The sequence below is a fragment of the Diabrotica virgifera genome, chromosome 10 (genome assembly GCF_917563875.1).
Source record: "Diabrotica virgifera virgifera chromosome 10, PGI_DIABVI_V3a".
In the NCBI taxonomy this organism is placed as follows: Eukaryota; Metazoa; Arthropoda; class Insecta; order Coleoptera; family Chrysomelidae; genus Diabrotica; species Diabrotica virgifera.
In genome coordinates this window covers 51,275,316-51,289,891 of record NC_065452.1, presented here as the reverse complement: position 1 = coordinate 51,289,891, position 14,576 = coordinate 51,275,316, and the positions used below count along the sequence as shown (strand labels likewise).

The window sequence follows — 14,576 nt, the reverse complement described above, 5'->3', positions numbered from 1 at the left end:
TGTCGTTGCATTTGGTTGTCTTTTTAAAGACATATCACATGCTATAATTTTTTATGACGGATATTCTTGAGTTGGGGTTAATTTCATGTAATCGAATGAACTATCTTTCAGTAAGTCGTCCCAGGAACGCAACTCATAAATATTGGCAATATCATTTTAAAGTCTTCTACTTTAAAATGTATAATATATGTCTGAATTGCCAATATAAATGAGTGAGATTAAATAAATTATTAGAAGAATTTTTTTTGCTTAGCAACAACACTTTAGTTTATTTTAGTAATATTTTGTATTTTGACAACGGCACCCGATTTGGGCGTCGAAACGTTAATAAAATTATTTTTTTCATTTTAATTGTGGCTTATTTCCCATATAAATAAAGGTTATTAGGTTATGTTTGTATCCTCATTTCATTTCATTGTTTGTCTTGTCGTATTTTGCCTATTTTGGATTCATTTAGATTTTGTTGGCTGTTTTTTGTGTATTTTTTAAAACTTTTGTTTGTCATTTGTGAATTTTATAAATTTACCACAATGCAAAGTGATTATTTAAGGAAATTGTTATTGGAAACTCCGCAGATGTTGGGGAAAGGTAGGCGAAACAATTTTTATTTACTATTCATTTTTCCCTGATATTTATCAATAATGATGAATTTTGCAAGCAATAACATTATTTCTTTTATTGTTTTAGATATTCATTGAAGCTGAAAATAATTGGAGATTTAGATCCATATACAATTCAGTCATCAGAATTGGATTTTACAGTAAAGTTATCCCACCAATCACTATTATAGATGTTTATACAAATCTGGTGGAGTCTCACAGTTACTACTCTAAGTAGCAGATGAAGCATATAAAAGCATTCAGGCACATATAGGCCTTCACAACTGGATTTTTTTTGAAAGTTGGAGTAAAAATTGTTAATGATTTCTATATTATTGTTGGAAAAGTAAGCCTTTATTTAATTTATTCACCATTAAGAAATATATGGATAACAGTATTAGTGTCTTTTGGATAAATTGGTTTTAAATATTAGATTTTTTTACGTTTATATATCTGTATGAAACCAGACATATTGTTGTCCGAATTTGTAAACTGTGTAACTCCATATTTCTCTGAAAATGAGTTATTACTGCCATTTATTTGAAAAAATCCCTACTCGTTTAAAAAAGGATGCACATGCATATTTTTACCAGAAGAGTAAATAGTGACATCTTCGTATACACCGTATCTCCCTTGCGGCAAATTTAGTACGAAAAATTTGTAACTCCCAATTTGTCATACCACACGACTGACCTCACTGTTTAGAAAGTGATATTTTCAAGAAAAAGTTGGTGGTAAATAATATTAAATACACTCATTAAACAATATAGGTACAAATGTTAGTGATATGTGTACCTATCTATAAAATATTCCATTTTAGCATCATATATTTTAAAATGGGATATACGTAGTATTCACATTAGTAATATTTAGAGAAATAATTTTTTGTGCCTCTGTAAAATTTGGATAAATGGAGTTACGCAGTTTGCAGATTAGATAGACGACATGTAATTGCTATGATAGAAAAGAGAATAATAAACAGTTATGATTGTTTGTTCTAAAATTATATTATATGAATGTCTGATTTTAAAATATTCTCAATCATTGTAAAGAACGCAAATACTCTAATAAAAATAAATTTTTGTAGTTGAAGCATTCCCACAACGATAAAATATTTTTTTTAGGTGAAGCATTCCCAAAAAGCTAATGCTAAACCACTAGATGCTTGGGTGATAGCCAGTTCCAGTGGCATAGCAAATGCACATTGTATGTGTATGGCCGGTAATAGTGAAGTTTGCAGCCATATTGCAGCAATCTTATTTGCAGCTGAGTATGCCCACAGCAAGACAGAAGAAGAAGAACCCAATACATGTACAGATGTTACAGCTATGTACATTCTCTGATGAAAAACTAATGAGTTTTGAAACTGTTCGGTCAGAGTGCTTGTTGCGCTCTCTAAACGAACTGAAATATAAGACGGCTTTGGCTTCATGTTGCAGCGATATGAAAATGGTTAGTCATTTTTAATTATAATGTATTTCTTCATCATGAGTATTTATGTATAGGGCTTTTCATTCACAGTCATTTGTTTCGAGCTTCTGTCATGTGTCACATAATATTAATATATCTACATCATACGTTATTGATATATACCAATGATACAAACCAAAGACGTATGGCGTAGATATATTAATATTATGTGACACATGACAGAAGCTCGAAACAAATGACAGTCGATGAAAAGCCCTATTAGTCTTTTAAGTGTGTATTATCAGATATCACGTGTAAATTGTTTTTATCATTTTAATATGGTCATTAGCTAAGCCGCACACCAAAGAAACATGAAACGAAAAACATGAAACATGAAACGAAAAACATGTTTCATGAAAAGAAAACACTGCTAAAAACATCTCAAAGTCCGCCTACTAATGAAACGAGTGTGATTCATGCTCATGACACATTTTTATTTTCGGAGAGTCTCATAAATGGCCGGATATATATTTGTTTAGCAGTGGTTTATTTCCATGAAACGTAATTTACGTTTCATGTATCTTTGATGTGCGGCCGGGCTTACAGTCCCTTAATCAAAAAATATATATTTCAGGTGTCTGTAGATCTTTTTGTATGCAAAAATTTGTAATAATTATTTGAAATCAATTATAGTTTTCATTGAAATTCAATATATTGGGTTTTATTTGTATATGTATTCATTTCTGACTAAAGGTACGATTCCGACAACGACTGCAGACGACGGCAACTGCAAACATCAGTTGCAGTTCTCGGCGTTATGGATGTTACTACTTTGCACTATGTATCTGTATGAGACTGATTCCGACATCTGACTGCAACTGCTGTCCGGCAGAACGTCAGTTGCTAATAATTATGCAAATTAATAGTGCAAAATAATGACGTCTGTCATGGTGACAACTGTAACTGCCGTCTGCAGTTGTTGTCGGAATCGTACCTTTAAAGTGTGTGGTATAATTATAATAATTATATATTTTATATTACTTAAATGGTTTAAATTTAAGTTTGTTATTAAATTGTGACTTAAATGTTTAATTTGTTAATAACCGATTTATTAGTTTATATGTTGTTTCACTTTTGACACAGTAAATACTTATAATATAAAAAGTGAAAATTCTATGTATGTTTATATGTTGCATTGAGGATATTGTAATTGTATGCATTTTAACGAGCATTCCATTTGGTTTTACTTAAATGGAAAAATTGCAATACTAACAATGCTCATACGAATAATTGAATGGGTCTGCCGAATAACGCTGTAAGCGCCACATGGTTTTGTTTTTGAGAAGTCAAAGAAAAAGTTTTAATATTGTGATAATGGTGAGTTTATACATTTTAAGGGTTAGTAATACAGTTTTTAAATACAAAATACAAACTGTATTACTCACCTTTAAAATGCATAAACTCACCATTATCACAATGTAAAACTTTTTCTTTGACTTCTCAAAAACAAACCATGTGGCGGACCCATTCAATTATTGTGTATTTCTAAAACCATAAAATGAAAAATAAATCTAAAAAACGACGCAAAATCGACGTAAAAACTACGTTTTTCATATCACGTATTTAAAACGTGAATTATGGTGGGACAAATCTACGTAAAAACTACGTTTTTCTTATCACGTATTTAAAACGTGATAAAAATGACTTGAATTATGGTGGGACATATTCACGTGATTTTCGACGTCGAAAAAACGTAATAATCTGACGTCGTTTGGTGATAATTATGACGTTTTTTCAACGTTTTGTTAACGTTATTTGGTTGCCTGGGGCATGAAACCAACGCCACTCTCAAATTCAAATCTATATAAAACAGCGGGTTTTGCAGAACCCTCACCACGCAGAGGCGTTGTAGAGCACATAGAGAAAACTAAACAGATCGCGGACGAGCGACATGCCCTATACCCTATACAAAGCTCAAACACCACGAAAGCGACTAAAATCCAGGAAAAGCTTCCTTGGAACAATACAGGACGAACCGCCTGCGCCTGAGTATTTTCCTCTTCCCCAGGGGCTAGATTCCGTGCACTGTAGATATCTACACGTCGCTTTCTATCTATGTCAATTGTCGTGAAAATATTTGAATTTTTAGCTTTAATTGAATTATTTTCTAGTTTTGCTAGGTTATACTTTAATTGATGCTGAAGTCACACTTAGTAAAACAAGAAAATATTTGAATTAAAACTAAAAATTCAAATACATTGACATTGATAGAAAGCGATCGGCGTTAGCGATTGCACACAGAATCCCACCCCAGATTCAATACTCAACGAAAAAGGTACATAATTTCAGTAAAAATGTTAATTCAGACAACAAACGCAATACTTAAAATTTGTCCAATTCTTGGTTTTATTAGAACAAAAAAGCCATGTTCATCAATTCATTATTTTCGTTAGTTGAGACAATGTATTACGTTTATTGAATGGATGAACTTTCATTATGTATACCATAATACCACTTTATTGATATTTTACGAACTCTGTTCATTGAATCAACGAACACTATTCATTGAAACAACAACGTCGTTAATTGACCGACGAAGACTATTCGTTGTGTCAATAACAGTGTTATTTCTCCTAACGTATTTCGTTTATTTCTACAATTATTTCCGTTTATTCTTACAATTAATTCCGTTCATTCTCACAATAAATACGGTTATTCTTACAAGCAATTCTATTCATTCTTACAATCAGTTTCGTTCATTCCTACTATGAACGTATTTTATATTAATAATTACTGAATGCATTAGCCCAATGTATGATATTGATTAATAATAATAATTTTTTAAATCCACCTTCTTTGTCCTAAACTTAATGGACTTTACACTGTGTGATTTCTCATAATATGAGAAATCATATTATGATTTCACTTACACAGTGCGCTGGAATAAGTGTTACACTCCCCCCGCCCTTATTAACTTATTTATTTTTAGCACATGAGCAAAACGGTCGGACAGGTCAATTTTTAAAATAATCAAAGTATATTATAACATCAATGTTTCGAACTTTACACGATCCCTCTTCAGGTGACAGGCATAACTTTGATTTTTTTAAATGGGAAAGTACATCATGTGACAGCTCATTTAAAAGCGTTTGAAATAGTGATTTCAAAAATGTATAACAGTTTAATCCTGTTTGAGAGCTCAGGTGCAAAATTTCGATCGAATTCTTTTTAAATGCATTCATTTTTTTGGAATCCTAAGAGAACTAATAAGTATTTTTGAAGAATTTAAACGCAGAATAAAAGATTACATTATTACCGAGGGCATTATCGCATGTGTTATAAATAAAAATAAAATAGGCCAGTCCTTCAAACAATAATTATTAAATTAGTCAAATTGTTTATTTATATGAATTATTGTAAATATGGCTTACAACCAGCAGCCTGTGCTTGACACACAGGAACCAATGGCAGAAGCCAACCAAAATATGATTATGCAAGTGAACCAGGCGCTTTTTGAAGAAAATTATAAAAGGTCGCAAAACGAACAGACTCTATTTAATGCTTGGAAAGCTGCCGAGAGCCACAAAACCAAATTGTGTGATACAGTAAGCATACTTGAAAGAGAACTAGCACAGTTAAAATCTCAATATACAGAGTTGGCAGCAAAAGTTAATTTAACTGAAAAAGAAAATGAAATAGAATATTTAACAGATGAAGAAGAGCTCGCTAAGGAGACAGAGTGGATTAGGGTTCGATCAAGAGCCAGTAAGAAACGTAAGATGGATACTTCACCATACATCTCACCACAAAAACATAGCTCCAAAGAAACTGCAGTTAGGAAAGCCAAAATGCCTCCACCTGTGGTAGTGGAAGGCTTCAAAGAATATGAAGTCCTATATAACTTCCTTAAATCGAAGATAACAAACTTTACTACTAAACTGGTGAATAGTGAAGTGATAAAAGTTAATGTACAATACGGTGAAGAGTACAGAAAATTAATAAAAGCTTTAAGAGAGGAAAATATCCAATATCACTCATACGAAAACAAACAAGAAAGACCGATAAAAGTTATAGTAAAGAGATTACATCACACTTGCTCGTCCCAAAAAATTGTTGAAGATCTGCAAAAAAGAGGCTATAAAGCCATAGACGCAGTTAAAAAGCTAAAGTGGCAAACCAAAAAGCCATTAGACATGTTTATGTTAACCTTCAGACCAGACGAAGATATCAACAAAATATATGGGATAACGGACATCCTAGGAACAAAAGTTGAAACTCAGCCTTTTAAAAATTCCAAACTAATACCGCAATGCAAACGATGTCAAGCATATGGTCACATATGGAAGTTCTGTGCTAGAGGGCCAAGGTGTGTTAAATGCACAAAGAAACATCTTACTAAAGATTGCGACAAACCTGAAAATGTTAAACCAAAATGTGTCCATTGTGGCGAAAACCATCCTGCCAACTACCGAGGATGTATCGTCGCAAAGAAAATGCAGAAAATAAAAAACAGAGGTCTGAAAAAGACGAATTTGCCACACCCTCCAGACAGAAGGTCAACTGAAACCAAGTCAAATGCTGGTGAAAGAAAACAAGCACAGAAAGTTACTAGTAATAAGACGTATAGTGCAGTAACAAAAGGTCACAATGAAAATTATCAGAATGATAAATACCAAAAAACAACAGAGATTGAAAAAGAAACAGAACAAACCCTACAAATGATATTACAGGAGTTGAAAAAATTAAATGAAAGGGTCACTTCCCTGGAATATAGAGCTCAAGTGCTATTCCAAAGGTAAGAAATGGCTAGTGATCTTAGAATTGTCGCATGGAATGCCAACGGGTTGCTTAATCATCAACAAGAACTACAAGCAATCCTTGACATCGAAAAAATTGATTTGTTTCTTGTCTCTGAAACGCATTTCACAAATCAATCCTACATCAAATTTAAAGGATATAAGGTATATCATACAATACACCCTGACAATGCGGCCAAAGGAGGCAGTGCAATCATCATAAAGGATAATATATGTCATCATGAAGAGTTGGAATATAAAACTGAACATATTCAAGCCACTACAGTACACATAAAAACTAAAACTTTTAAAATAAATATAAGTTCAATATACTGCCCACCTAAACATTCCATTAAAAAAGAGCAGTATAATGAATTCTTGAAAAGATTAGGGGAAAGGTTCATTATTGGAGGTGACTTCAATGCAAAGAACACACACTGGGGCTCTAGAATCACTACTACTAAGGGAAAGGAGCTTTTGTTAGCCATTAAAGAACAGAGGTGTGAAGCACTATCAACTGGTAGACCAACCTACTGGCCTACGGATAGAAACAAGACCCCTGATTTAATAGACTTCTTTATTATTAAGAATATTTCAACTAACTTCATAGACATTGATGACTGTTGGGACTTAAATTCTGATCATTCCCCTATAGTACTAACCATGAGTGACAGGATTATTAAAAAACAAAGTAACCCCACATTAACAAATAAATGGACGGATTGGGATAGTTTTAAGCTAAGCCTTGAAGAGAGAATAAATCTAAGTGTACCAATACAAAACGCAGAGCAATTAGATAAAGAAGCAGAATTGTTGGTGAACAATATCCAGCAAGCAGCATGGGAAAACACTCCTACGCTGAAACCTAGGGTAAAAGGAAATAATTATCCAAAGGAAATAAGGAACATGATAATTGAAAACAGAAAACTGAGAAGAATCTGGCAACAAACAAGGTCTCCTCAAGATAAGACTAAACTAAATCGTGCAAGTCAACAACTCAAAAGAACTATCCTACAATTAAAGAATGACTCGATTAATTCTTACTTACAGGAGCTAACAGATGACGGTAGTACAGATTATTCCTTATGGAAAGCTACTAAAAGACTGAAAAGACCTATTATGCACTCTCCTCCTATTAAACTAGAAAATGGTAACTGGGCCAGAAGTGGTGCACAAAAAGCAGAGCTATTTGCCATACATCTTGAAAATACATTCAAACCAAATGAACCTCAAGGGGATGAAGAAAGATGGGAGGAACCTGTTCAATTAGAGGAAGAAATTCGGCTAACTACACCAAAAGAAGTACTTGAAGAAATAAGGGAAAATATTAATCCGAAGAAAGCTCCGGGCTATGATCTAATTACGGGTGAGCTGTTGAAAAATCTTCCCCGAAGAGCTATCGTAAAATTAACAAACCTCTTTAACGGTGCATTCAGATTAAAATATGTACCAATGATATGGAAGATGGCGGAAGTCATTATGATTCCTAAACCGGGAAAACCAGCACATGAGGTTTCGTCATACAGACCGATATCTCTGCTTCCTGTAATATCGAAGCTGTTTGAGAAACTGCTCCTTAAGCGAATAAAACCAATTATTGAAGCAAGGAATTTGATACCGACACATCAATTCGGATTTAGAAATAAGCATTCAACAATTGACCAGGTGCACAGAATCACAAATATTATCGAAAGATCCCTAGAAGAAAAGAAAGTCTGTTCAACTGTATTTCTTGATGCTGCACAGGCTTTTGATAAAGTCTGGCATGAAGGTTTAACATACAAACTAAAATGTTTTTTACCTATACAGTACTCAAAACTTTTACAGTCATACATAAAAGGACGACATTTTAGAATTAAGCAAGAAGACTGTTTTTCAGACTTAAAAGAAATTAGAGCAGGTGTACCACAAGGCAGTGTGTTGGGTCCGGTCCTATACCTACTATACACGTGTGATATACCTGTACTGGAAAACAACACAGTTGCCACCTTTGCTGATGATACAGCTATTCAAGCAGTAGGGACGACAAGTGAAGAGGCGACCAACAAGGTCCAAATAGCAGTTAACCAAATATATAAGTGGACACAAAAATGGAGAATCAGGCTAAATGAAGCTAAATCTGTCCATGTTAATTTCACCAACAAAAAATACAATATATACCAGTTATAATCAGCAATATCCAAGTACCATATGCAGATACTGCTAAGTATTTGGGTATAACATTAGATGCAAAACTACGCTGGAAGGTGCACGTTAAGAAAAAAAGGGAAGAACTAAATATAAGATATAAAAAAATGTATTGGCTAATTGGAAGAAACTCCACACTGTCGATGCATAATAAGCTACTAATTTACAAACAAATATTGAGACCTGTATGGACTTATGGATGCCCACTATGGGGGTGTACTGGACCAAGTAATATAACAGTAATACAAAGATTCCAGAACAAAATACTAAGAAATATTGTAGATGCTCCTTGGTATGTTACAAACAGTGATCTCCATAAGGACCTAGGAATGGAAACTGTGGAAATAATCATCAAGAAGATGGCAGGAAGTCACGAGCAACGACTTCACATGCACGAGAATATTGAGGCAATCCAGCTCCTCGATACTACTGGGCAAGTTAGAAGACTGAAGAGGACAAAACCTTATGAACTAGTTTAAGTGATAGGTGATAGTGAAAAGCAGAGCATAGTGCTTGTTCGCGTTATTGTGTATGTTAGAATAGTGCACTATCTTGTTAGGTTAGATAAGAGACGCTATAGGGCAAGCTCTTAATTTTAAGGAACAGTAATAATTTAGGTTAGATTAAAATTGCTCATTGGTCAAGTATGACCAGATTGTAATTGTAGTAATCATCATCGTAGTGATGATTATGGGAAAAAAAAATACCGAGGGCTGAAAGTCCCTTAAAATAAACAAAAAGTTTCTTTTGAATGGTATATTTGAAATTAAAAATCATACTAAATTTTCTCTTTTTCACCCCTGTGACTTATTAAAATAATCATTATAGAAGTTCTCAGGGACTTCAGATACTCGATAATACTGTAATATTTTATTATGCGTTTAAATTTTCAAAAATATTAATTAGTTTTCTCAGGATTCGAAAAAAATTTAAAAAGAGTTCGACCGAAATTTCACGATAATAGACACACGAAAACTTCCTTCTACTACGGACTACACTTGGAAACGAAATGGAATTATTATTCGGCACTTCGGCAGAGGTAACAGCATTGTTTAACAAAGAATTTTTTTTTAACAATGGTAACACAGAGAAGCTAGGGGTATCACGATAAGGAAAAGCCGTTACATTTCAAATGGTCAAGCAAAACATTTATTGTCTCAACAACTACGTTTATTGTCACCATGAACGCATTGATTGTGGTTATTAAACGCAGTAGTAGATTGATTAATGCATTCGTTGTCACAGCAATCAGTTTACATCTATACAATATTCTTATATTACTCTATATTAACAACATTTGTACATTGTTTTAATGAAATCTGTACGTTGGCACGATAAACCAAGGTAATTGCTTGTCATCTATGAAATCAAGAAAGTGAGTTGCTGCCAGAATTAACATTATTTATTAAATATACGAAACTAAGTTATTGGCTGAATAAATTGAGTGTTATTGATTAATATACTCTAGTTATTTTCACAATTATTATTCAATCATTGTGACAATAACCAAATACATTCGTCAATGTCTAAAAGTTCGTTGAAACAAAAAATTAAATTGTTGTTACAACGAAATACTATTCAATAATCACTCTTAATCAATATTATGAACTAAATTTTTTTGAGTGAATGGACCGGCCAATTTTTAAACTTTAAAACGTGGAGAACTATGAATAGGACAAGAGCGGAGGACGCTACAGTAAAATCAAATATGGTAAAATGGCGGAAATAGATTCAAGATGGTGTGAACTGTGACTATGGAGAAACACAGAATATGAAACATCTTCTTAAATGCAGAAACTGTCCTTATCGGTGTACCCTCGAAGATTTGTGGCCCGCAAACAAAGATGGAACCGACGTAGCCCGATACTGGGCCGAAATTTTATGAATGACATGTCCGGACACGATAAAGTAAAAGTAACTAAGTGGCTCAGCCTTGCCTCGTAAGCAGCACTTATGATGGAATTGTCATTCCGAAAACGTTCTATGAGGTAGCACAAAAAGTTTTTTTCAATATAAATATATCTTTTATAAAGTATTATTAATAACAAACTGAAAAGTCTCAGATACAGAATCCACCATTATAATAAACATTAAAATGGTAAATAATTATTTAAATCTGAAAACTTTTCTCGTTGGAAATGCTTTCTGGTACATCCTTAATCTGTGACTTTTACAATTTACAAGACAACAGACGACGAATATAGAGAACGAAAAGTTCCAGAGTGGATTTTAAATGATCTTCAAAATTTCACTTAAATAGGTGGTTTGGCTTGATTTTGCTTCAGAGGTGTGCACGCTAGCTATGCTGAAGAAGTCTGGTAAAACAGAAACAACTGTCCAGGGATTGTGCATGCCTCTGAATCGAATTCAAGCAAAAACCGTCTGTTTCTTTTCTATCTTTACTCAGATTTGAGTACTAGGAAATTTCTTTCTGTCCTTTTCCTAGACGAATGAAATCGGAATGTGACTGCATATAGTAGAGTCCTTTTCGTTCTCTATATTTGTCGTCTGTTGTCTTATAAATTGTAAAAGTCACAGATTAAGGATGTACCAGAAAGAATTTCCAACGAGAAAAGTTTTCAGATTTAAATAATTATTTACCATTTTAATTTTTTTTTGTAATGGTGGATTCTGTATCTGAGACTTTTCAGTTTGTTTAAGAGATGTCATTGATTGCGCCAGAGTGGATTTTGAATGATCTTTTAAATTTCAATTAAATAGACGGTTTGGCTAGGTTTTACTTCAGAGGTGTGCACGCCAACTCTGCTGAAGAAGTCTGGTAAGATAGAAACAGCTGTCCAGGGACCAGGGATTGTGCACCCCTCTGAATCGAAAGCAAGCAAAAACTGTCTTTTTCTTCTCCTCTTTATTATTAATAAATTTTCTTTTAGGAACTAATTTATCTGATAGGTCAGTAAAGATGAATTTAAAATTGATCTTAAATTTAATTTGTTAATAAAAATTTAGAAAGGATAACAAACCTTTTACGCTAACCAATTGGATTTTTTTGCACTTACCGTCAGCATAATCTGGAGGTAACATTCTTCTAAAGCGCCTAAAGGCAACCCCATATTCCTGTGGTTTCTTTAAATTATTACACGAACCATTAAAAGAGCGATATTTGTGAAATTTGTTGCATTCTATTCTGGTATCTTCGCATAGTTTATTTGTTGATATTAGTGTATCCTCACATATAACTTCTACAGGTTTATTATCCGTTTTATTTCTAAAAGAAGATATTGTTTTGATCAGTTAATTCATTATAAATAGGTAGCTCAGAGGTGCCGAAAGATATGGACTCAATCCCCACTACAAAAATCAGAAACTATTCCTAAGGTTTCTGGCTCTGGTGATCACTAGTTGTTCATTATTTACGAAAAAAAGCAAGCTATGAAACAAGAAGTGCGATAAATAGAACAAGGAGTACCTCACAGAAGACACCAAGATAATATACCTACTCAATGCCGGATTAACCATTAGGCAAAGTAGGCAGTTGCCTAGGGGCCTCGTAGGGCCCAAAATGAAAAAAATAATAATTAAAATTAAATAAAAACTATAAATCACATGAGTTAAAAAATTCAAATATTGCGCAATACAAATACAATACAATACAATACAATACAATACAATACAATACAATACAATACAATACAATACAATACAAATCCACAGCTAGTGAAAGCTGCCACCAATGAAAATACACGTGATGAAATAAAAATAGCTGAAGGAAACATAGCTTCCGTAACTGAAGAAGATGAAAAAACATACAATGACAGTTATATACCAGTTCAAGAAAAGAACCAGAAACCGAAACTAAGTTAGAAATTTAAGTTAAAGGTAAATTGGGCCCAGAATTCGGAAACAACATAGGATTATGGAATACCATAACTAAAGAAATATGGAAATTTTGGATTGGGAAAGGTTCTTCAGAATGTAAAAATCTTGATGGAAGTTTTTCAGCATCAAACAGAAATTTTCAAGGCATTACAAGATATTTTACATAATCTATGGTTTTTCGAAAATATACCAGTGTAACAAAAATTAAAAGAGATTGTCTAACGTGCTCTCCCTCAAATGGAAATGTTTACTGCTTTCCATGCATACTTTTTGGCGAACATGGCGAACATTTGGCGAACACTCATCGACAGACACTTCATGGTCAAATTGACAGCTCTTATGGAAATTTAATTTATTCATGCACGAGATTACTGGATTCACGTTCTGAAAAGAGTAGCCTCTGTGATTAAGTTTCTATCTTCTCGCGGATTATCGTTTAGAAGTGATACAGAGATCCTTTGTTCACAAAATAATGAGAACTACTTAGGCATTTTAGAGCTACTTGCAGAGTACGATTTAAGCTCTACTCTAAGAGTACTACTCTTTAAGCTCTCATTTAGCTAAGTATGGCAATAACGGTATTGGAAAGCCTTCTTACTTATTTTCAAAGATCTGGGAAGAAATAATAGAAGTAATGGGAAAACACGTTTTGAATACAATTGTTAAAGAAATTAAGGAAGCCAAATAGGTACTACTCCTTAAGTGTCGATTCATTACCAGATTTGTCTCATATTGACCAGTTGACTATTTATTAAGATATGTAAATCCAGCTGATGGTAAAGTGTATGAGGGTTTTCTCACATTCATACCCATAAGTAGCCATACTGGAGAAATTCTTTCTTTTGCTGTTTTAATCGTTTAAAAGACTGTGGCATTGAAGTAAACGACATGAGCGGACAATCATTCAGCAAACATGTCAGGCAAATGTAATAGTATCCAGGCTCATTTATCTAAGATTAATAAACTTGCAATTTACATTCCTTTTGCCACACACTCGCTAAATTTAGTTGAAGTAAGTGCTGCTGAAAGTTGAGTTGGAGCAATATCGTATTTTAGGTTTGTGCAGTCCGTGTACAACTTTTTTTCAGCCTCTACCCACCGTTGGATAGTAATGATCAAATGCTTAAATGAAACTCCACTAAGAGATCCCATTCGCCACGATCTAGTCATTAAAAGAACAAGCAGCATTAGATGGAGTGCAAGGGCTGACGCAACAAGAGCTTTGTATAAAGGTTACGTCTTTAAATCTGCAACGTCTTTAAACACTAATTTGATTAGTGTTTTAGTGATTCAGCAAGAGAAAACTCTCTTGCTGAAAACAGTAATCAAAAAGATGAAAGAGTTCAAGAGGCTAAGTGTTTGTTGAAAGAAATTTCAAAAAAATAAACATTCGTAATGAATGAGTTTTTGGTAACATTTTAAAACGCATCAACTCTGTCAGTAAATCATTACAGAGAGAAGATATTGAACTTAAAACTGCAGATGGAGGATGGAGGGGTTAACCGAGGTGGTTTTGCAGGGAGAAGGCGGAGGTCTTAAGGGGCCTCATAGCTTGAGTTGTCTAGGGGCCTCAAGATTCTTAATCCGGGACTGACCTACTATAGCTATTAAAATCCTCCTTATTCCTTGATAAGGGTATGGTGACACTCTAAATATTATCTTCATTGGTTGCGATCTGGTGCCAGATGGACGGATTTATGTAGGAATTTTCCAACCAAAGTCTTCATTTGGTCTTCCCATCGTATTG

General features: G+C 33.6%; 1 protein-coding gene across 1 annotated transcript in view; it reads right to left on the bottom strand.

Annotated features, from left to right (window-relative positions):
• Positions 1 to 14,576, bottom strand: part of LOC114342078 (chorion peroxidase) — a 59,361-nt gene that overhangs the window by 27,782 nt on the left and 17,003 nt on the right. The window contains exon 4 of the mRNA XM_050641341.1: positions 12,010 to 12,218. Coding sequence (XP_050497298.1) covers positions 12,010 to 12,218 — 209 coding nt within the window. The remainder of the gene's footprint in view (positions 1 to 12,009; positions 12,219 to 14,576) is intronic.